The sequence below is a fragment of the Xyrauchen texanus genome, chromosome 7, assembly GCF_025860055.1.
Source record: "Xyrauchen texanus isolate HMW12.3.18 chromosome 7, RBS_HiC_50CHRs, whole genome shotgun sequence".
Taxonomy (NCBI): Eukaryota; Metazoa; Chordata; class Actinopteri; order Cypriniformes; family Catostomidae; genus Xyrauchen; species Xyrauchen texanus.
This window is the reverse complement of record NC_068282.1, coordinates 40887456-40913554: the sequence shown is the minus strand read 5'-3', so window position 1 is coordinate 40913554 and position 26099 is coordinate 40887456. Positions and strand designations below refer to the sequence as shown.

General features: G+C 39.1%; 1 protein-coding gene across 1 annotated transcript in view; it reads right to left on the bottom strand.

The window, feature by feature from the left end:
- Positions 1-565: 565 nt before the first annotated feature.
- The window catches only part of LOC127646385 (kalirin-like), a 140420-nt gene continuing 114886 nt past the window's right edge, over positions 566-26099 (bottom strand). Inside the window, exons 35-48 of the mRNA XM_052129970.1 lie at positions 24081-24358; positions 23629-23736; positions 23311-23417; positions 23150-23216; positions 20600-20703; positions 19385-19454; positions 14575-14661; positions 14134-14226; positions 13594-13644; positions 13398-13475; positions 12294-12479; positions 12024-12195; positions 3954-4114; positions 566-1913 (exon numbers count right to left, since the gene is read on the bottom strand). Of these exons, the coding sequence (XP_051985930.1) occupies positions 1695-1913; positions 3954-4114; positions 12024-12195; positions 12294-12479; positions 13398-13475; positions 13594-13644; positions 14134-14226; positions 14575-14661; positions 19385-19454; positions 20600-20703; positions 23150-23216; positions 23311-23417; positions 23629-23736; positions 24081-24358 (1781 nt within the window). The 3' untranslated portion in view covers positions 566-1694. The remainder of the gene's footprint in view (positions 1914-3953; positions 4115-12023; positions 12196-12293; positions 12480-13397; positions 13476-13593; positions 13645-14133; positions 14227-14574; positions 14662-19384; positions 19455-20599; positions 20704-23149; positions 23217-23310; positions 23418-23628; positions 23737-24080; positions 24359-26099) is intronic.

Here is a 26099-nt window from a genome sequence, read left to right as displayed (position 1 = left end):
CATTTAATTAACCTCATGCCATCCCAGATGTTTATGACTTTCTTTCCTCTGCAGAACGCAAACGAAGATTTTTAGAATCTTCAAATTCAGCTCTGTAGGTTCACACAATGCACATTAGCAATTACTGTAATACAGAGATGATTTGAATGCTTAATGTTGATTATATTTAAATTGCAAGTTTTTGTGTGACAGTTTTTTTATTAGACCTAAAGTATAGTTCAGGAAGACTTGCAGACTTGAGTGAGATTTAAGATGACATTTATTTGATGAATATAGATAGTAGTCAGGGTCGAGGAGCAGGACGGGACTCAACTGGTGATGGTGGGGTGGTGGAGGTTGCCGTGTTAGCACACTGAAACAGCAATATGTTAGATTGTGAGCAGACTTATAAAGCAATGGCTTACGTGTAATTGGCTGGGAATTACCCAACTAATGGTGCGATGATGTGCAGCTGCTAGTCTTCCCGCTAGAACTACGCTGCGCTTACATTTCTGTAATATCTGCATTGATGCTGCTAATGACAGATTCACAGGTGAACAAATGATACATAATGAAAAATTGTCAGCTTTATTATGAACAACATTCCAGAGTTTAACAAGTGAAATACCTGCTAGATTTATTTTTTTAAGTTTATTTACACATATTTCTAAAATCTCGGAACGCTGACAACTGAGACTACTTTTCAAAAATCAACAACATCAATTTTTTTATAGACTAATTTTAGTAAACATCTTTCCTGATATGATTCCAATGATAACTTATTACATACTACATTTGATGATGTCAAATGTAAATATCAGAAGGTCAGGTTTAGGAGGCAGTGCAGACTACCAATGTTTTATTCAGCTTTCTTTTTATGAGCCTGACAGGAGAAGAGGGTGCATTTTCCTCTACTGTGTACCTATTATGGCAATGTCAAAAATATTATGTACAAATTTAAAATGATACAGAATAATACATTTAAATCTATAGTTACAAGTACAGTTATGAGCATTGTGACGATTGTGATATTACACAGCTTGCCGTCATTGCGATACTATTTGTTGGAAAAGTGCCGAATACTTTGTACAGAACACTGAACTAATTAAAAGAACTGAAGAAAATAATAGATGTGACACACCTAACAGCTGTAAAAATAAGACACTTATGAAAAAATGTTTCCAAAAATAAAATCTCAGTAAAACAAAATATACACATTTTGCAAATGACTAGGCATAGACAGAGAGACAGGGAATTTTTAAGCCCCACTTAAAAACAGTCTGTAGCACGTAATGGAGCATGTTGATGAAAATCGGTGACATTAACATCGAAACAAATCCACACGTATTTTACTGACAAATTCACCTTAGTTGCCTCTCTATACAACACTATCTTTTTTTGATTATTAGCAATATAATATATTTTCTTGAACTTCCTTTTTTTCTATTCGTTTTTTTGCCCATATCATCTATGGGACGTTATGTTGCACTGTTTTTTGCAGCGTGCATCTTTAGTCTTATCTGTTCGACAGCAGGGGAAAGAGGCGGGTTTTCCTGTTTTGACTGACCAATGCCAGCTTAGCAGGAGGTTGAATGGCAGGTCTTCAGTGCCTTCCCAGTGTAGGCTGGTTCACTGTGGTTAAACTGAAGGGTGAATGTGTTTGGTTGAGTTCTGGCTGTAGTGGTTTTATTCCAAAGTGTTGAGAGGGCGTGGTTTTACCGGTTCGAGGACAGCACATGACCTGGTACCCAGCCTTCTGCAGCAGGTGATTGGCTGTTTGCTGGTCGATAAACCAGGCACATGTTCTGCTGATTGGATGCCAGGATCTGTACCTTCTCTCCAACCACCACACAGATCTCGTCCTCCTTCACAGCATTGTAGTCCTGTGTGACGTGTACTGATGACAAGCCATTGCACTCCCCATCATCCAGGTCCTAGAGGATAGAGCAGCCCCATACATTTTCATTAAAGGGAAGTACACTCAAAAATGAATAATAATTCTCTCACCCTCATGCCATCCCAAGATTTTTAGAAGAGTGTCTCAGCTCTGTAGGTCCATACAATGCAAGTGAATGGTGACCAATGATCTCCAAAAATCCCATAAGGAAGCATAAAAGTAATCCATAAAACTCCCATATCTTTAGATGTGATATGATAGGTGTGGGTGAGAAAAAAGATCAAGCTTTAATAATTTTTTACCATAAATCTCGACTTTCATTTTGCATTCTTTGTGCATATCACCACCTACTGGTTGGGGCTGGTCAAAGGTGGGGATTTATAGAAACAATGCAGTTAAATATTGATCTGTTTCTCACCCACACCTATCATATCACTTCAAAAGACATGGATTTAACCACTGGTGTCTTATTGATTAATTTTATTCAAACGTTATTTGATTTTTGAAGAAGTTCACTATTCACTTGCATTGTATGGACCTACAGATTTAAGATATTTTTCAAAAAATCTTTGTTTGTGTTCTGCAGAAGAAAGAAAGTCAAACACATCTTGGATGGCATGAGGTTGAGTAAATTATGAGATACTTTTTATTTTTGGGTGTACTATCCCTATAAGAATAGAGATAAAATGACATGAAAAGGAATGCACAAACCATTTTACTTATGTAATTTGATGGAATTCAGAGTGAAATGGGAAAAACAATGAGAAAAAATGCAGGGTGTGACGATGTAAGATTTGGGAATTGAATGGATCGTGAAAAGTGGGTGCTCAATATGAGAATGGAGGCAGGTAGTTGGCGGGCAGGGGTTGAAAAGTATGAGAGATTTGCAACGTCAGCCGAATTTGATTTGGAGGTGGTTAATTCAGTTTGATTAAAGACACTAGGGCTGTCAAATGAATATGCTAATTTAATACAAGTGTATGTATATATATATATATATATATATATATATATATATATATATATATAAATGAAGAATAATTAACACATTTAATCTAATTAACATTACATTTTTCAAATTGAGGAACTTTCTTCACAGTCCGCCCCTACATAAGTCCATCTTCATATGGCAGTACAGTGTTGAAAAGCTAATCAGGACAAAACTTCACATGGACACAAGTCTGTTCCTCACTTACTCCACTGCCAACCTTGACCTGGCACTGGCATGGGAAATAAATAGCTCAGCATGAAAGTGTAGCTTTGAGACATTTAAAAATAAAAAAGTAGCAAGCAGCTCTTCCAGTCTGGTATTCATTGACAGTCTGATTTATTAGGGCTACAGAAAGCAGGGTGTGCCAAGGCCAAGATACAAGATAGAGAGAGAGAGAGAGAGAGAGAGAGAGAGAGAGAGAGAGAGAGAGAGAGAGAGAGAGAGAGAGAGAGAGAGAGACAGAGACTGCAAGGTGAAGAAAGAGAGAAACAAAGACAGAACGTGAGGAAACAGAACAGAAGAAAGAGACCCTGCAGAGAGAAGAAATAGGTACAGAACACAGGGAGAGCTGGGAAAACTAGGCCATTCCCCCACTAAGGATAACTAGAGGCACCCTTAAAGACAATTAGAATGGAAATTCACAGCCCCGCAGCACAGGAGAAATTCAGTTCAGCAAGGATACACATTCACAGACTGCAGTGACTAGCGTAGTGTGAACTAATTATGTTTAATTACATCTATCTGGCCTGAATGAGATGCTAATTAAAATGGTCTGGGCAACTGATTGATTTGAGATCCTATCATTTTAACTACAGAATGCTATTGAGATAACTGGCCTTTTGCTTTTAGTCAAACAGGTTTTTAGGGAGCTTTCACACTTGTTTGTTGGTGCTATAAAATAGAATTTGATGTCTAATTATTTATTTATTTGGTAAGTAATCATGTAATAAGCCAGATAAACCCCTTCAGGGTGATACAAGTCCTCTCCTTCATGTCAGGTTCTGTATAAGTGGGATGTGTATGTATGATTATCTGCATAATCATTTGATTAGAGTGGATTAAAACTTGTTTGGCAAACATGCACACCTCCTCTGTAGACTTGTTGGGTTTGTGGGCGGGGCTTCCATTGGTGTTGGGTTTGAGGGGGGTGGAGGGGTGAGAAGACGAGGAATGGCTGTTATTGGACAACTGTCTCGTCAGAGAACCTCCACTTTCCTTCTTCTGGTACTCCTGTGGGTTCTGGAGAGCTGATCAAGAACAGATGAGAAGAAGATTATAGAAGAATATCAAGAATTCTTTGTAAATAAAAATCTGAGAACAATTAAAAACAGCACAGATCTGTCTGCTTATCAGCCAACAGCTGAACAATACCAACTTTACAATCCCTCCATCCATATTAAAAACTCATCCATCTGTCTATCAATCCATCCATCGATTCAGATCGATTCACTTACAGAATCATCCATCTACACTAATTACAAACTCATCCATCCATCTACATTACTTGCACAATCATCCATCCATCCATCCATCCATCCATCCATATAACTTACAGAATCATCCATTCATATTACTTACATAATCATCCATCCACATAATTTATAGAATCATTCATCCATCCATATAACTTGGGTTGGCACATCAACTGCCTAGAGTTGCTAGCTGTATTTCTTTCCCTGCAAAAATTTCTGCCGTTGATCCGCAGCAAGCACATGTTACCATCTCCTCCTTTGGAGTCAGCAACGGCTGAGGTTGCTGCACACCACTCATATCCCGGGCAGCTTAAACACCACAGTGGATGAGCTGTCACGTCAGGTAACGATCAGCAGAGAGTGAAGACTCCACCCTGATTTGGACTCGGTTTGGAGAGCACAGGTAGATCTGTTTGCCTCCCGAGATTCCATCCACTGCCCGCTCTGGTACTCTCTGATAGAAGCCCCCCTCTGCACAGACGGGCTGGCACACAGCTGGCCCGGGGGCTGCGCAAATAAGCATTTCCCCCATTGAGCCTACTTGCACAAGTCCTGTGCAAGGTCAGGGAGATCGAGGAATAAGTCATTCTCATGGCCCCCCACTGGCCCACTCGGACATGGCTCTCGGATCTCACATTCCTCGCGACAGCACCTCCCTGGCAAATTCCCTTGAGGAAGGACCTTCCTTCTCAGGGACGGGGCACCCTCTGGCATCCGTGCCCAGACCTCTGGAACCTTCACGTCTGGCCCTTGGACGGGATGCAGAAGATCTAAACGGTCTACCACCTTGCCTGCGTTTGGTCCAGCAGACTCACAAGTCATCCCGGGACCCCGACAGAGCTAAGTGCCCCAAGGTTCCTAGGACCCATTCAGGGATCAGGTAGTGAACCTGTAAGCGCTGCCCCAGGAGGAGGCAGACTCAGCCTTAGTGTTTGCTGTGTCCAGTGCGTGCTTTGCGCACCTATTTGGATAGCACGCAGAGCTTTAGACACTCTGAGCAGCTCTTTGTCTGCTTTGGTGGACAACGGAAAGGGAACACTGTCTCCAAACAGAGGCTTGCCCACTGGATCGTGGACGCCATTGTGTTGGCCTACCAGACCCTGGCCAAGCCTGCCCCCTTGCGTGTTCGAGCACACTCTACAAGGAGTGTGGCATCCTCGTGGGCACTGGCCAATGGCACCTCTCTAGTAGACATCTTCATGTTCATGCAAATTCTGTTCGCCAATTCTCATTGGCCTTTTCTCAAAGATAAGAGTTAACCGAGGCTCTCAAGAGAGACCCCTAGTGTCACTACATCGACACAATGTCTCGTTCCCTCCATCAGGGAACGGAGGTTACGACAGTAACCGAGACGTTATTTTTGTCAAATTTAGTGCTGCATAACAGAGCATCACAAATGTAAGATATTGCTTAAATATAATACGATTTATTATTATTATTATCGTTACTATTATTAATAGTTGTAGTAGTAGTATAACAGTGAATGTTAGATTACTGTCATATTTTTATATTTAATTTGAGCTTTTTTTGGCAGAGCTTTTATTTTGAAGTGTTTCTGTGTAGTTATGACCAAGTTGCTCTTACCAGAACCCTTCTGTATAGGAAGACTATAAGCTTAGCCTAAAATAGCATAATGCTACAGTCCCATAGACATTATATGGGAGGTACACTGGTGAGGAGACAAGAGGCTGTTCTTTTTGAATGGATATCAATGGGTCTGAATAAACTGTTTTTGTGAGGAAACAGCTCATTATTTAATTAATTGACCTCCTGTTTGCTAATCTTCAACATGTATTGCACTAAACAATCCTTTTGGAATTAACTATGTGTAAAGTTTACAATGATGAGGTTTTGTAAAAGAAGAAACTGACTATTTTGCGACAGGTAGGTGTCAGTTTACGGCTCTCCCCATTCATATATATGGTATCCACAAACTGTAAATTACTCTTGTAACACACTAGTTCACCATTACACTCTCTCCTAAGGTAAAAACCTGGCGGTTTTTATCTCAGAATTCACCTTATGCGCCAGAGAAACTAGTGCACAGCCATCTTGAAACTTTTGTCTCTGAACTTCCGTTCTAGTGGTTCTATATAGATATCTATGGTGTTGATGTCAAAATGTAATTACCTAGCGAAGTGGATTTACAGGTTATATATAGATTTGTAATAAGTCATTAGCTGTCATAATAACTGGAAGCAGGGTGGGGAGATTTTAAAACAAGAGTAATTCATTCATAAATACACAAGATCCTACCTTCAAGCTGTGGACGAACTGATGTGCCTCTGTGCTCATGAAACTCCAAGAGACAACACAAAGTCATTAAAAATATCTCGTATGGCACCTCTGACCATCTTTTCATGTCATTCACACATCGTTTTTTTTTTTTCGAAAAGCTGATTTTTCACACACACACACACACACACACACACACACACACACACACACACACACATGTTGTGTTTCCATGTTTTATGGGGACTTTCCATAGACATAATGGTTTTTATACTGTACAAACTTTATATTCTATCCCTAAACCTAACCCTACCCCTAAACCTAACCCTCACAGAAAACTTTCTGCATTTTTACATTTTCAAAAACATAATTTAGTATGATTTATAAGCTGTTTTCCTCATGGGGACCGACAAAATGTCCCCACAAGGTCAAAAATTTCGGGTTTTACTATCCTTATGGGGACATTTGGTCCCCACAAAGTGATAAATACACGCTCACACACACACACACACACACACACACACACACACGCACACGAAAGTGTTGGTTTTTTATATATTCCATTTACAACTATTTCAATCACATTTAAGCCTCTAAATTTTTTTTATTTAAAATGTATTTAAAAAAGTACAATTGTACATTTCTTTAATGTTAAACTTGAATTTGTAATAATACGTCACTGTTGGAAATTTCATATCAACTACACATTTTAACAAGTTGAAACCTAAAAATTATACGGTTAACTATTAAACGCTTGTATTATGAAAAAAATGCAGTGTCATAGTTGTCCAAATGTGATCTGCCAGGTCCAATTTACCTCTGCATGTGTTGGAAAAAACAAACATTTAGATTGACAGAAAAAAACACCTCACAAGGATTTTTACGTAGTAAAGGGGTGCTGTAGACTTACACCATCAACTCTTGATGAAAAATACTTTTTGAGCTCCCACGTGTAATTCATTTTGATTGAGTCTTCATAGTAGCTTCAATACAAACAGGAAGTTAATTAACAAAATTCGGAAGAGCGGAGCACGGAAATGGGGCTGGGCTGAATAAGGTGAATAGAACCTCTTTGCCCTGAAGTTATGACAAGCTTCCCACTCCGGAAAAGCCAGTCGTGCCAATGAAGAAGAAAAAGCCACTGAAGAACCCGGTCGCTACGTGACTCAGTGATTATTAAACCACAAAGGCTGCTATTTAATTAAATAAGTATGTACTCTTTGTGCTACAAAGTGAATTTGTTGTCTGTTCGCCGTCATCTGCATCAAACAGAGCGCTCGATGCTCATGACAGTGTTCCCTGTATGAGCCAAGGAGTATTAAAATGTACGTGCAGCTGGCGTCTGCACAAAACTGTCTCCATACATACACAAGTGCTCACATTTGCAGCACGCCGCTCATGCAAACTATATATTTATATAATTAAATCAAAGCTTTTGCGGTAAAATAATCTCACTAGGACATAACATGATTTTAATTTGTGCGCTGAATGTTTACGTAATGACATTCGTATATGTCAGATGGTATCGGTTTGTTGTATCGGAGCATTTTACGAGAATGCGTGCCAGTACATGAGTATTATGAGTACATGAGCGATACCAGTAATGGGACATCCCTATAATTTACAGATCCATCCATCCATCCATCCATCCATATTACTTAAACTTATTCTTCCATCTATCTATCCACCCATCCACATAACTTACAGAACCATCCATCCATCCATCCATCCATATTACTTAAACTTATACTTCCATCTATCTATCCACCCATCCACATAACTAACAGAATTATCCATCCATCCATCCATCCATCCATCCATCCATATTACTTAAACTTATACTTCCATCTATCTATCCACCCATCCACATAACTTACAGAACCATCCATCCATCCATATTACTTAAACTTATACTTCCATCTATCTATCCACCCATCCACATAACTTACAGAACCATCCATCCATCCATATTACTTAAACTTATACTTCCATCTATCTATCCACCCATACACATAACTTACAGAATTATCCATCCATCCATCCATCCATCCATCCATCCATCCATCCATCCATCCATCCATCCATCCATCCATATTACTTCAACTTATACTTCCATTTATCTATCCACCCATCCACATAACTTACAGAGCCATCCATCCATCCATCCATCCATCCATCCATCCATATTACTTATACTTCCATCTATCTATCCACCCATCCACATAACTTACAGAATTATCCATCCATCCATCCATCCATCCATCCATCCATCCATCCATCCATCCATATTACTTAAACTTATAATTCCATCTATCTATCCACCCATCCACATAACTTACAGAATTATCCATCCATCCATCCATCCATCCATCCATCCATCCATCCATATTACTTCAACTTATACTTCCATTTATCTATCCACCCATCCACATAACTTACAGAGCCATCCATCCATCCATCCATCCATATTACTTATACTTCCATCTATCTATCCACCCATCCACATAACTTACAGAATTATCCATCCATCCATCCATCCATATTACTTAAACTTATAATTCCATCTATCTATCCACCCATCCACATAACTTACAGAATTATCCATCCATCCATCCATCCATCCCTCCTCTTTCTTGTTTACATCCTCCCTATTGGCCCGATTATACGCAGCCACGGTCTAAACTTCCACTGTTATGCAGATGATATCCAACTCTACTTTACCATTCCTTCTCCATCTGATCCACCACCATGTTCCCTCACTGACTGCCTCTCTGATTTAAAATTATGGATGCAAAACAACTTTCTCAAATTCAATACAGATAAAACCGAAATTCTGCTGATTGGCCCTAAAAGCATCCTCTCCAAATCTCACAGTCTCACTCTCAACATTGATGGTTCACCTATCCACCCTACTCCTGTTGTTAAAAACCTTGGCATTTTGCTTGACTCCACCCTTAGCTTTGATCCTCATATAAAATCACTCACTAAGACTGCCTTCTTTCACCTCCGTAACATTGCTCGCCTCCAACCCTTTTTCTCTGCTAGTGATGCACAGATTTTGGTAAACTCCTTCATTATGTCCCGTCTTGACTACTGCAACGCACTTTTCCTTGGTCTCCCTGTTAAATCACTTAAAAGGCTACAATATATTCAAAACTCGGCAGCCAGGCTGCTCACCCGTACCAGACGATCAGCACACATCACACCCATTCTCCACCAACTCCACTGGTTACCAGTTCCGTCCCGGATCAAATACAAAGTACTACTAATCACCTTCAAAGCCCTCCACAACCTTGCTCCCCCCTACATCCGCGACCTCCTGACCCCGTACACTCTTTCACGCTCACTGAGATCCTCTGACCAAAATCTCTTGGCTATCCCTCGCTCCAGACTTTCAACCCTGGGTGGCAGGTCCTTCAGTGCATTGGCCCCCAAACTCTGGAACAGCATCCCACAACCTCTTCGTGACTGTGCTTCTCTTCCTTTCTTTAAAGCACATCTCAAAACCTTTCTGTTTAATGATCATTTCTCCACAACAAACTCATAGCATCATACAGATAACATGTCTTTGTTGAATTGTTTTGGTTTGTTTGCAGTTGTGTTTCATTGCCTTTCCACTATGTAAAGCGACCTTGGGTTTGTGAAAGGCGCTATATAAAATAAACTTATTATTATTATTATTATTATTATCATCCATCCATCCATCCAACCATATTAATTAAACTTATACTTCCATCTATCTATCCACCCATCCACATAACTTACAGAACCATCCATCCATCCATCCATATTACTTAAACTTATACTTCATCTATCTATCCACCCATCCACATAACTTACAGAATTTTCCATCCATCCATCCATCCATCCATCCATCCATCCATCCATCCATCCATCCATATTACTTAAACTTATACATCTATCTATCCACCCATCCACATAACTTACAGATTTATCCATCCATCCATCCATCCATATTACTTAAACTTATACTTCCATCTATCTATCTATCCACCCATCCACATAACTTACAGAAATATCCATCCGTCCATATTACTTAAACTTATACTTCCATCTATCTATCCACCCATCCACATAACTTACAGAATTATCCATCCATCCATCCATCCATCCATCCATCCATCCATCCATCCATCCATCCATCCATCCATCCATCCATCCATCCATCCATCCATCCATCCAACCATATTAATTAAACTTATACTTCCATCTATCTATCCACCCATCCACATAACTTACAGAATTATCCATCCATCCATCCATATTACTTAAACTTATACTTCCATCTATCTATCCACCCATCCACATAACTTACAGAATTATCCATCCATCCATCCATCCATCCATCCATCCATCCATCCATCCATCCATCCATCCATCCATCCATCCATCCATCCATTCATATTACTTAAACTTATACTTCCATCTATCTATCCACCCATCCACATAACTTAAAGAATTATCCATCCATCCATCCATCCATATTACTTAAACTTATACTTCCATCTATACACCCATCCACATAACTTACAGAATTATCCATCCATCCATATTACTTAAACTGGTACTTCCATCTATCTATCCACCCATCCACATAACTTACAGAATTATCCATCCATCCATCCATCCATCCATATTACTTAAACTTATACTTCCATCTATCCACCCATCCACATAACTTACAGAATTATCCATCCATCCATATTACTTAAACTGATACTTGCATCTATCTATCCACCCATCCACATAACTTACAGATCCATCCATCCATCCATCCATCCATACATATTATTAAACTTATACTTCCATCTATCTATCCACCCATCCACATAACTTACGGAATTATCCATCCATCCATATTACTTAAACTGATACTTCCATCTATCTATCCACCCATCCACATAACTTACAGATCCATCCATCCATCCATCCATATTACTTAAACTTATACTTCCATCTATCTATCCACCCATCCACATAACTTACAGAATTATCCATCCATCCATATTACTTAAACTGATACTTCCATCTATCTATCCACCCACCCACATAACTTACAGAATCATCCATCCATCCATCCATCCATCCATCCATATTACTTAAACTTATACTTCCATCTATCTATCCACCCATCCACATAACTTACAGAATCATCCATCCATCCATCCATCAATCCATATTACTTAAACCTATTCTTCCATCTATATATCCACCCATCCACATAACACAGAATTATCCATCCATCCACCCATCCATCCATATTACTTAAACTAATTCTTCCATCTATCTATCCACCCATCCATATAACTTAAAGAATCATCCATCCATCCATCCATCCATCCATCCATCCATCCATCCACTATCATGCCAACCATACGGTTTTTCGTTCATAAATCAGTGAACATTAACCCTTTTTGGAGCTTCTCACCTGTGAGGAAGTTCATCTGCATGTCCAGTAGTCCTCTGATGCTTTGAACCCACACTTTCTTGATATCGATGTTAGCTGCCTGTAGCGTTAACCGTTCAGATGAGCCACGACTTAATAACACAAACTTACAGGTGTCACTGTCCACATGTTCCTCCATGCTCAGGTAGCTCACCTGCACAGGTAAACACATTATAAACACTGCACCTTTACTGTACATAACATAAAAAAAGCTTATTTTACTGCTGTGGAACAACCACACTGTATGTGTACCTTGATGCTCTTTTTAAACTGGTACCCTGGTGTTGACGACCCTTTCCGCAGCAGCTCACTGAAGATGACGATCTGTTCGAAAAGGAAGACTCTGCGCTCTTTACTACGCGATAGAACTCCAGAGTCCTGCTCTGTCACGAAGAATGTGTCCTGCTGCAATAACTTTCCCTGAGCTACCAGCTTCCCCTACACAGAGACACATAATAGAGAGTTATGAATCTTGCATTAACACTCTGTTATGTAATGCTGATGCAATGTGATAAGCCTTGCACTGATATATACATTATGTGTTTGTGCCTACACATAACTTGATATTTCTCCTTCATGTAGAACTGTATGAGGTGAATTCACTAAACAGTTGCCCCATTCTTGTGAGGTATTCCAGCACAAAAATCCAACATCTTTTCCACTAAACACCCAGAATCTGGTTAAATGTATGTAAATTATATGTAAATTAGGCTAATTATATATTGTGTCTTATTCACAGAACACTATTTGCCTGGCACAGTTAACACAGTTCTATTACCTCTATTACCTTTTATTAAAAAGAGATGTTAATGTGTATTCTCTATTGATAAAGGAAGCAGTCACTCATCAAATGATGATCAAATGATCAGAGAAAATGCTATAATCAGGCATATATTCAGAAGCGTGATGTAGTCAAGCACAGTTTCTACAAAGAGCCAATTCATCTATTTCCTTTCTGTCATCTTTTACTGTTGCTGAAGTCAAGCTCCAAATCTGTTAGTCTAGACAGTGTAAACAGCCTCAAGCTGTCACTACACTTCCAGAATAGGCACGGTGTTAGCTTAATAATAGTACTTTTTTCATAAGCTGCTATGACATCTCTTAATTGTCAGTGTAATTTTACAGCTACTACTGCTGGCAGTGAACCTTGCAACTACAATTTGATGAGCAAAATTGTTATGATAAATGGTAAGTAAATGACTTACTTTGCAACTACATTATCAATATAATAATTACAATGCAATAAAAATAATGTGAGGTTTAGTTACTTCCTCATCTTATGTTCAACTTTACATAAGGTATCTCTGTTATTGTTTTTGAAAAAAAAGTCAGCAAAAGGTATTTATCTATTTTTACCTCATAGCCCTGCAATCGCCCCAGATTCATCATGTCGTTACATTGTTTAGGCACCAGGAACATCAGATCAACTGCTTTCTGCAAAGGTCAAGTCATAGACCAGCAGTGTCAATACATGACTGGACATTAAAGATAGATGTATGTTATAAATATAGAATTGATACAAATTTCTACAGAACTGCTTTAGGCCACTTACCTCTATCTCTTTACAGTCCAATCCTGCTTTAGAGCTATATTTTAAAAAGTCCTTGAAGATCCAATGCAAACAAAATGAAAAGAGACCATATTAAAACATCTGACCGTATTGTATTGATAAAACATATAATAAGAGTGCTAATACCCTACAAAACATTTGATGTCCAGGGCATTTTTTTTTAATCTTTGGGAGCATATTTGTTTAGGCTATTTAATACATAAACTGTGTCTCATTCATTAATGTCAAATATTTTAATTAAACCAATTCATTAATACAGATTCTCAAGACAGAGAATTTATTACCTCTTTCTCAAAGAATTAAATCAACATCAACTTATATTTATGCCATAATACTGTATGTATAACTAAGACTAAAATAGAATATTCAGAACACATTTTGTTTGCCCCCACATCTTGAATTTCGGGGTCATTTTTGTAATTTGTTTGTGCCATTTTTGCCCCGAGTCACCTATATTTCTGACCCTGATGCATTGTTGACTTGAAATGATCACATGTGTTTGTGTAATTGATTATATGTTACCTTGAGCAGGAGCTGGTATTTGGTAATCCTCTGGATGGGTTTGATGAGAAAATCACTGATAGACAGTCTGGAGTTTATCTCCTGCTGCACCTCCTGATAGAAACATCAAGAATATCATCAAACTGAGAACTACACCAGACCAGCTTATGCTGCCTTTCCACCGACAGTGTACCAGTGCATAAAATTATGTTATTTAGAAATATTGTATGATAAATGTGCATTGATTGCTGAGAGCTTTGACGGCTGCAATAAAAGCATAAAGATGCTGAATTAAATTACTTTGGATGTTCAAATATGTTCTCAAAACTTGTAAGACACATAAACAAAGTGGTTCTCAGTTTCCCCCGGCGAACACTTAGTCCAGTACCAAAACCAGCTCCATTTTGGTGGAAAAGGGGCATCAGAGGAGGCAAAACAGAGCTGCCCTGCAATAACACTCACCTCAAAGTACGTGTCGTATTCAGCTACCACAAACTCTGAGCGGGGCTTGTTCTGACAGTAGATCACATACATGTGTAACCTTCTCTCCTGGATAACACAAGACGACAATCAAATGAGGTTTACTACACAAACACACATGTTTTTTTTTTTTTTTATCATGGTGGGAACTTTTCATTGACTATTATCACAGTATATTGCACTCAAAAGAAATAGCTATTTGGCTGAACATGAATCAATTGTGGACAGTGGTTCCACGTGTTTGAAATGGGTTTTCTTTACTTAGATGTATTATGTAATCTCAACACAAACACTTTGTTTAGAAAGAACATAGTTGAATTGGGTAAACATAACAAAATTAGAGGTGTCAATGTAACTCAAATAATGTCTTTTATTTCTTTATGTACTAACTCTGAAATTGAATGTTAGCATGCTATATACATGCTGGTTGGAAGCATGTATGGAGTGTAGTTTAGTAACTATGCTATAGTTAGCACAGTATTTGCTGAACGAAGCGAGTACACAATCTCATGTGACATTACCTGTCCTCATCTTTAGCTCAAGCTCCACGCTTCACCATAATTGTAACCCCCAAATCTCCAACATAACAGAAACAATTCTAAATCTCAACATAACATCTTTACATAGTAAAGGTGCACTCAGTAATTCTTTTCCTCTTTTAAAAGTTTTACTCCTAAAGAAATTAATAGTTATTTGAGACAAAAGTATAAAATCATTAGCACTCACATGAGATGAAGACATTATATTACATTTATATATATTAATATGTGATCCAAAGTGCATTTGAACAGCAGCTTATGTTGTGTTACATTCACACGAGCAGACAGAGAAGTAAGTTTGAAGTAAGTTTGGAGCACAAGAAATAGAAATAAACCTTTTGTAAATTGTCAGCTTTACGCAAAGCTAAAATGCTATTTCTAGACATATTTCATGCACATGTTACAAGGCACAATCATTTATTTTTTATCAAGAAAATTCACGTTGGACCATAATTTCTTTTTCCTAATAAGACTTTTGATATTAGGGCAAAAATCATATTCTTGATAATTATTTTGTATTGTTTTCCTGTAAAAATATTTTAAAAAATCTTTAAAATAAGATACATTTCATTGATCTTGTTTTAGAAACAACACTGCATAAGATATTTATGTTTTTCAGAGAATGTATTTTTAACATGTGTATTTTGTCTTACGGTACTGGCTGAGTTTTTATAGTCAAAACAAGTGAAAAAAATCTACCAGTGCTGAAGAAGTAATCCAACGTGTTTAGAATACATTACTGACCTTGAGTAAGCTAACGGAATACGTTACAAATGAAATTTTACAGCATGTATTCTGTAATCTGTAGTGGAATACATTTTAAAACCTTGCATATCAGTAACCTTATAAAAGCCGAATACTACTCGCTTAATCTCAGTAACTGCCCTGTTATCAGACACTTTCACTCATGGATTAAATTAATCATGACTGTTAATTATTATAATTTTTTTTACAATGGCATTGGAAACTAAAAACTACCGTGTTTGAATGATGATGCATCCAGGCCACTAGGTATCAGTGTAAGTCTAATACAACATTTTCAAAAAATTACTGAGTGCACCTTTAAATACTAACAAGTATCCCACTTTAAATTCATCATGCACAAAAGCACATGAAATAACACTTAGTTTTAGCATTTACTCTCACTATCGAGTCCCATGCAAAGCGTGCTGGGAAATGGAAATCCCCTGCACAGTTTCATCAGTGCTACATTAACACCACAACAATTATTCATGTAGTCCCAACTCAAATGGATTAAGTAAACTTAAATTTACTTAATGTCTTGACAAAATGTTCCAGAATTGTGTTGTTTTAGTTTAAATTGTAAATTGAACAAGCATCAAAAATACTTTTTTATGTGAGTGAGTTAATGGTTCCCTGTCTGTCGCTCACTTCGACGTTGTGTCGAAGAAGCAACACTAGGGGTCTCTCTTGAGAGCCTTTTGCATCTCTGATCTATGAGAAAAGGCCAATGAGAAATTGGCAGACAGAATTTGCATGGCCCGCCCCCAGACATACGGGTATAAAGGGAGGGAAATGCGTCTGTTTCATTCAGAAATTTTCTTCGGAGCCGACTGGTTGTGTATGCAGCGAGCTGCGATTCACACACTGTTCGTCCCATCTCTGAGTGCGATTGCTGTTGGATCTACAACGTCCTTTTCAGGACACATCTTTATAAAGATGCCCTTCCGCCCCTGTGTAGTTCCTGGATGCGGTAGAATGCTCTCCACTCCTGATGGCCACAGGCGCTGTCTCGTGTGTCTGGGCAGTGATCACACCAAGGCAGCGTTTGTGGATGTCTCATGTTCTCACTGTGAGAACACGACTATGGCAACGTTGCGGTTGCGGCTTTCCTTACTCAGAAGGAACGACACTCCAGCCGCCTCCTGCGTCGCTCCTTCTTCCCACGGGATTGAGGATGACCCAGCTGGCGATGGAGGCGATTTGGGGATGGCAGCGGGCTGGACTGGAACCCCCCCTTCGAGCCGCTAGAATCAGTCAGACTCAGGGCCCTCTCCTTGAAGACGGCCCTCCTGATCGCGCTTGCCTCCATCAAAAGGGTCGGGGACCTGTAAGCGTTCTCTGTCAGTGACACCTGCCTGGATTACAGTCCAGTAGACACTCACGTGATCCTAAGACCGCGACCGGGCTATGTGCCCAAGGTTCCTAACACTCCCTTCAGGGACCAGGTAGTGAACCTGCAAGCGCTGCCCTGGGAGGAGGCAGGCCCAGCCCCTTCGTTGCTGTGTCCGGACCATGCTTTCCGTATCTACTTGGACCGCACACAGAGCTTTAGACGTTCTGAGCAGCTCTTTGTCTGCTTTGGTGGACAGCGGAAAGGGAATGCTGTCTCCAAACAGAGGCTTTCCCACTGGGTAGTGGACGCTGTTACGTTGGCCTATCGCACCCAAGCTCACTCAACAAGAAGTGTTGCGTCCTCATGGGCACTGGCCAGAGGCACATCCCTAGCAGACATATGCAGAGCAGTGGGTTGGGCAACACACAATACCTTTGCAAGATTTTACAATCTCAGGGTTGAGTCTGTTTCGTCCCGTGTTATCTCAGGTCCAAGCCGGTAGAACTCGGTAAACGCTGACAAACTGACCGGGTGGACCGCTTGCACATAGCGCCCTTTCCCTCCACTGAGGTAATACCGTGCGCCTTTACCCCAGGCTCCCTGGATGACTCCTCCCTAGCCCTCTGGCCCGCGAATTCAGCGAAGGAATTCGCCAACCAAGACCAATGCGGGTACTCAATTTACCCTGTACTGGAATAGGTGCTCCACAGGACGGGCTCCCAAGTGGACTTTTCCCCCTGTGTGTATTTTCCCCTTGTGAGCGGACCCGCGTCTCCCTTGGGCAGTCCTCATGGACCCCCGGTCGCCGTGTTTGTAGAAACTCCTCCCTCCCAATGAGGTACGGATCTACCACCGTGCCATTCTCCACATGTGACCTAAAAGCCCATGTGATGTATTTCACCACCCTTTACCTCCCCCAGTCTGGGCAGGTGTGGTCTCCGCAGGGTCTTTCCCCCCTGAAAGAATAGGAAAAACGGGAAAGTTCGCCTTCCCCGATGCGTATGATAGTGTTAAGATGGCCCCAGCCGCTTTAACTCTATGCGAGAAACATAGAGAGAGAAAAGGTGCTTGGCACGTCGCCTTGTTCCCCCCTGTCGGGGGTAAAGAACCAGAAGGCTTTGATGATTTTATGGGGTGTTTGGGAAGGGTACGTGCAGCCTGGCACAGCTGGTTGCTTTGGCACATAAAATACCTGCAGGTTCCTGTGTCAGCAGTATACGTACACGGCTCAGCACATGGGTTGATTTAAATTGGACCCCTAGTTTCGCTTCTTCGACACAACATCGAAATGAGCGACAGACGGGGAACGTCTAGGTTATGGATGTAAACTCTGTTCCCTGATGGAGGGAATGAGACGTTGTGTCCTCCCGGGCCACGTCGCTGAACCGAGCCACTGTTGCGGCCAAACCTCATTGTCGGCTCCTCAGAAAAATCCTGAATGAAACAGACGCATCCGGGGGCGGGACATGCAAATTCTGTCTGCCAATTTCTCATAGATCAGAGATGCAAAAGGCTCTCAAGAGAGACCCCTAGTGTCCCTTCTTCGACACAACGTCTCGTTCCATCCATCAGAGAATGGAGGTTACATCCGTAACCTAGACGTTTTTTCTATTCCTTAACACTACCCCTAAATCTAACCTTTCTGCATTTTTCCAATTTTATTAAGACATTATATATAGCTGTGTTGCTTGTGAGGACCAATGTCAAAATACATTACTGTGCAAAAGTCCAAGACACATTAAATGTTTCACAAAAATATTTGTCTTAATTTTTTATATAGTTTCAAAAGGAAATATACATTTTAAATGTCCAAACATTCCTTTTGCAAATACAATAGAATAGAAGTAAACACAGAATCCTGCAACAGATGTTATGGCATCCACATAGCCCGGATCTGGGATCACAACATCACTGAGTCAGTCTGGGATAACATGAAGACACAGAGTTCTCCAAGCTGCTTGGAAACAACCTTGAAAAACTGTGTAGGTGTACCAAATAGAATTGGTGCTGGTACATATTTGTTTACAACTGCTTAAAACTTTTGCACAGTATTGTAGGTGATTTCAGGTTTTACTCTTCTTGTAGTAGGAACATTTGGTCAACACAGAATGCTGGCTAAACCTACCCCCCATCCCCCTCTACACATACTGTATAGAGTTTATTCTGTTGAACTCACATGCTTGATAAACAGCTCGGCTAGTCTATCGTGATCCTGAAGACATTTCTCCAGTTCACCGAGGAAGAACCTTAAAAAGAGTGCAAAGAAAAGCTTTTGTTATGCTCATAAACACCACACAAGATTCCCACTGGAAATGTTGTTTATTTCCTCCTTTAGTGTGCATCCTAACTGATATCAACCAGGACATTTTTTGCATGTTCAAGTTTTGCATGCTGATTTCTGTTTTAATCAGATTCTAAAAACAGATACTTTTGTATTTATGATAAATATCTGCAAGACTGTGACAACATTATGCATCAGATTGAGCAACTGTTACGTCAAAGGCCTAGTAAATGGGCATGTTTTGCTAGGTATGGGCATTTGAAGTATTTTGTGGTTGAGTACTGTAACACATTAAAAAACGAGTATTCGATTACTTGATATTTAGAATTTAAGTTCAACCTTCAATTTTTGAACCTATTTTTCCTGTAAAAATGAGCACTATGCATAAACAACAAGATCTAGATAACATTTGCACTCACACATAGAAACATACTTTCCAAGTCTTCTGAAGAAATATAGTCACATTAAATAATGGTAGAATGTTCTCTTTGCAAGAACTAACCACAAGATTTAGGTGAGAGAAGCAGTTTCAATGTTGGCCACAGTTAGATTAAGGAATAAAACTTCATTTCAGTGGCTCTAACGCCGGATTCACATATCCTCTGTGAGCGTGGCATGAGCAGTGTGTTGTGTTTGGGCTTTCACATTGGCCGTGTTTCTGTTCAAGGTTCATACAGCAAAGGCAGGCAGTCATTTGCACTTGTTTATCAGCGTACTTGGTCGTGATTGGTTAATATATCAAAGCCCTTTCAAGGCAAGTCAGTCCACTCCACGGTCATTTTGGAACTCTCTCGGGCAGGCTGGTCAGCCATTCTCTTTGTAAACAAACAGCATAAAAGTACATCTCCTATCTACTTGAATAGGAAAAGACTGAAATTTCCAAAATGGTTGGTCATGATTACGATCAACGAACATATTTAAAGTAAGCAGTAAAATCTGACAACAATAGTTTAATAAATTGTGCTGCTTTACCTCAGATTACGCTATAAAACGCTTTTTTAAGTCTGGACCAGCTAATGCGCATGTGCGTTCTTGAGTTTATTGACAGGATATGTGAAACCAGAGTAACGTTGGTAGAGTTTTTGACAACATGATAAAGAGATTACTTACTCTTTATGCCAGTCGTAGATTTGATGAATGTTCCCGAAGACTATTTTATCCTTCCCAGTCATGTCCTCAGGAACACCTTTCTCTCTGATCTTTCTCATATAGCCCTGAGATGAGGAAAACAGACATTTAGAGATCCTTAAAATGTAACATTACTCAAAAAAGGTTATTTGCAGTTTCACTTTAAAGAGTTCTTGAGTTGCCTGTGTGGTTCGTGGAGATTGAAAATGTAAAAGGTTACATTACAGCATGTCAGAAAGTAAATGAGAATTGTTATGGAACTTTTTATAAAGGGGCCATAATTAGGCTATTTTTCAGCCCATGGAACTGATCATGGGCAATTTTTCAACCTTATGGGGCATATCTTTCTAATTATTATAAACACACAGTGTGTAAGTTTATTTATGTCAAATACTTTAACTACAATTTAATCTATTAATTGACACAATTGTTTTTATTTTCATAAGTGCACAGAGTGAAGCGCTATGTGCAAAGACCGTGTGCTACGCGATTTCGCCAAAAGCACTTAGATTAAGATTCAACTAGGTACAGAGCCAATGAAATGAAGTTGTTTTCGCATATCCCAACTAGGCTGGGGTCAGGGCACAGGGTCAGCCATGAAACAGCACCCCTGTAGCAGATAGGGTCAAGGGCCTTGCTCAAGGGCCCAACAGTGGTATCTTGGCAGTGCTGGGGCTTGAACCCCCAACCTTTCAGTCAGTAACCCAGAGCCTTACCCGCTGAGCCACCACTGGACTTGTGCATGCTTGGACTTGCACATGCTTGGACTTGCACATGCTTGCACGGAAATACCAAAACATCATGGCCATCCCCACTGACTTTGCACTTCTGAATTATTGCATAGCGCTAGCGCTCATAAACTATGGCCCAAGTTCTCCGTTTTGAGAACTATTGTGGTTACCTTTAAAATTTATTTAAACATATTTGTAAATAATACAAAAGACATCTTAACACAAAAATGCATGCTAAAATATGTATTTTAAATAATGGTCTAGTTCCTATAATAGATTATACAGCACTCTACCGTCTACTGTCACAATAGATTTGAATAAAATCGTTTTTGTTAGTTTTTATTATTATTATTTTTTAATATTGAAATAAACCGTGAGATTTCAGGGTGTGTGTAATTGGTATAGGTTTGACAAATTCTCTTTGGTGGACAAAAATCATAATACAAGAATGCACTCAGAGGGCTCTATTTTCTTGACTATGTGCAATGACAGTGCACTGCATCTTGTACAATTTTCGTGAGAGTGCAAGCGCAATTTTTGTGCCATTGAAAACTGCAAGTCGGCATGGGTATGCATATGAGCACAAACTGTGGGTGTATTGTATGTTAATGAAGAGGTGCAAAGCACAATTTTTATATTTTTATGAGAAATACGTTGTCCTAACATGTCTGCGAACCCAGTCAATTCTCAGTGCAAAATCTAAACTCAGTTCCTACATTAGTAGTTTGGAGATTCCACCAGCAGGGGGTAATAAAATACATGTCACAACTCAGAAAAAACAGTGGAACATCAAATTATATCCCTGACAATCACTGTTAATACTAGCCATGATTTGTTTCTGTAGATCAATAAGAATAATTATACTTGCATTCTCTACCATTAAACTGAGCCTACATCCAATTAGTCCTGAGTCTAGCACCACATTTAACATGCTTATATAAGGAGTGTTTCACTGTTATAGATATATACATGAAATTCAAGGATGCAGTTAATGTGATTTGGATCGATTGCATACAGCACATTTACACTACCAACTATGAATGTGCTGTCTTTATTTGCTTGTATGATGTATTGCATAACGCTAAGCTTAAAGGAATAGTTTATACAAAAATTAAAATGTTACTCTAATTATTTACTCATCCTCATGCCATCCAAGGTGTGTATGATTTAATTTCTTCTGCTGAACTCAAAGATTTTTAGAAGAATATATCAGCTCTGTAGGTCAATCAATCTCCACTTTCACTTTCTTCTTCTTTTGTTTTTGGTGATTTGCATTTTTTTGTGCATATTGCCACATACTGGGCAGGGAGAATTTATTGTAAAAAAGGACTTAAATGTTGATCTGTTTCTCACCCACACCAATCATATGGCTTCTGAAGGTATAGATGTGACCACTGGAGTTGTATGGATTACTTTTATGCTGCCTTAATGTGCTATTTGGAGCTTCAAAATGTTGGTACCCATTCACTTGCATTGTGAGGTCCTACGAGCTAAAATATTGTTCTTAAAATCTTAATTTGGTTTCAGCATTTGAGTGAATTATGAAAGAATTTTTGGGGTGAACTTCACCTTTAAGGCATACGGTTTTTAAAATAGGTCCCTGAATGACATTCATGCAAATCAACTGTTTTGATTGAGAACAAAAGCATCACAGAGGTTCAACTGAATATTAAAATACATTGCATCATGCCATGACACCTAATACACTATTATATATGTAAATTAAACAGATTACACAGATGGATGGGCCTTTCTGTCTGATTTTGCTGATATCTAGTCCAATGTATTCTGTGCCACATACCTCTACAATGATGCCCAGATCCTTCACGTAGTCTCGCTCTGTCTGTACCATTTCATTTAACACAAACCTGCGGAAAAGATATGAGATATCAGAATACACATGCATAAACAGGTTTTCATAGATGACTCATTGACACATACACATATCAGATGGGTGCTTACATTCGCCCTCTCAAGGCCTTGTTCATCTGTTCTGTCTCTGGGTCTCTGGATATCTGATCAGACAAGGTGACGCTGCCCAACACTGGGAAAGAGCCAGGCTCTGGTGTCTGATAGAGTGAAAGAAAACAAGAGAGACAAGAATCAAAACCAAAACAAAGATGGACAAAAAGTTCACAAACAGGCCAAGTGAGCTGACATTTAGTGCAATGAGTTACATGAATTTCAGAATTTCTTAGTATTTGGTTTTTCACAAGTTGGTAACTTTTGCTTATTATAGCGTGCATTACAGAAGGAGCAAAAAGAAATTCTGCGGTTCACCTTCTCCTCCTGAGTGGAGGGGTCCTTAATGATCTCCATGGGAGGAGGGAGGGGGGTGTGGGGTTCGTCTTCCTCTTCTCCCCCACTGTTCACTCCTCGTCTTCCCCTCTTTAAAAAACAGAGAGAGAATATTACACATTGTTAACTGAAAAAAAAAGAAAGAAAAACCTGAAACACCTGTCCATGAGCCGGCAGGAATCTATCATTCATGATCTCCAACAGTAGGAACAATATTCATAAAACATGCACTTGTGCAGTAGACACTGATATATTAACACGGTTGACTAGACTTAAAAAGATCCCTGATGTTAGGTGTACTTTCAGAAGAAAGTGCATTTCTACACCTTTGGCATGTGGTATTGCAACAATGCTGCCGGAATGTTAAAACGTCTTAGACAAACATGTAATTAGTTTGAGAAAGAATGTTTTTTCTTTATTGTAAATAGACACACCTCTTCGGTGCTGTCTTGGTGTGGCGGCCCTAATTCTATGCTCTTGCGGCCATCTCGTTTCCGTTGCTTGTTGTTAGGTTTTTTGGCGTTAGCGTTGTCACCCTTGCCGTGGCTGAGGCGGCGTACGGGACTAGTGAGCCATTTCTTTAATGTGTTTCCAGTAGTTCCAGAGCGTTTAGGTCCCGGAGAACCGGTCGGCAAAGAAGTCACCGATGTCTGCGGCTGCAGGGATGCAGCTGACTCAGATTTGACATCTGAACTTCCCACAGAATAGTTTTCTGTAAAACAAAAATGACAGAGAAATTGAATACAGATAGTGAATCCAACAATCCAACAATGGAAAATTATAGACAATCAATACAATTAAACACAATTCTGAATCCATTCCAGAATTTGTACAGAGAATAAAGAAATTAAGACTTGATTATACCCTAAATGAATTGTATTGAGTAATTAAGTGTTTTGAGTTCTTTAGAACATATAGTACATTATATAGATAACCGTAGAACATAATTTATTACGTTCTTACACTTAAAGGAATATTCCAGGTTCAATACAAGTTAAGCTCAATTGACAGCATTTGTCAAGGGTACAGTGAGGTGCTTACAATGGAAGTGAATGGGGACAGTTTTGGGAGGGTTTAAAAGGTAGAAATGTGAATCTTATAATTTTATAAAAGCACACATTAATTCTTCTGTTAAAACTCATGTGTTATTTGAGTTGTAAAGTTGTTTAAATTCATAGGGTTTAGGGTTTTAGTGTTTACTGCGTTATGCTGTCATGGCAACGAAGTTGTAAAGTTGGATATAACTTTACACATAAAAGGTTAGCAAGCGATTTTATTACATTAAAATCACGTCAACATGCATATTGTTTACATTTTGTGGCAATACTTTTGAAACTATAACAATAACAATACTATTTGAATGTTTACAGATTGGCCCCATTCACTTCCTTTGTAAGCGCCACACTGTAACCTGGATTTTTTGTTGTTGTTGTAGTTTTAAAGAAAAGGTGGGACGAGTCGAAATACAATTTTGATATTGATATAACCTCAGAAGATCATATACTGTATAACCTTTACACACTTAAGAGCATGCAGAACATAATACATAACCTCAGAACATTTACAACATAATGAATAACCTTGGAATATCATATACGGTATAACCTTAACACACTTAAGAGCAAAATATATAACCTCTGAACATCAGAACATAATTTTACCTCAGAACCTATAGAACATATTTCTGTATAAACCCTCAGATCATCATTAACTGTATAACCTTAACACACATGAGATCATTCTATATAACCTTTAAAAATCAGAACATTTAAAACATAATACATAACCCCAGAACATTTAGAACAGAACATGCAAAAGTATCTAACTTCAAAATGTGCATATAATATACAGCCCCAAATTTTTAATCTCTTTCACCAGCTTAGATAATCGAGTTTTAGAGATGCTTTAGATGAAAAATCAAACCCACAGTACCAAATCCAATAGAAGAAAACTGATTAAGCCGAGAAACCCGAGAGCTCTGCTTCTTACCTCGGTAGGCTGTTGTAAAGCAGCCCTCTTTACTCAAGTGAAAGAAATGCAATTGTCTGGTCTCTGTGCTAGCTTGTAAGTGAGATATGTGATTGCAGAGTGAAAAAACCAGCTTGACCTGATCTGATCATAGAGGCATTCTGTAACTCCACAAAGCAAGACATGACAACAAAGCACAACTGGATGACTTGGGGGAAAACTTTAGCATGTAGAAATATTCCAGGTTATTTTTAACCTAATGTCTATTTATAGCATGCATAGTAAACGCACATATAAATAGAAGCTTAAAGGAATAGTTCACCGAAAAATGACAATTCTGTCATTATACTCCAAACCCATATGACTTTCTTCCGTGGAACCCAAATTGAATTTCTTTTCAGCATATTTTATAATGAAGAGTTCCAAAAAGTAAAATTGGTCAATACAGCTTGTGCACTACATTATTTAAAGGTGATCAAATGGCT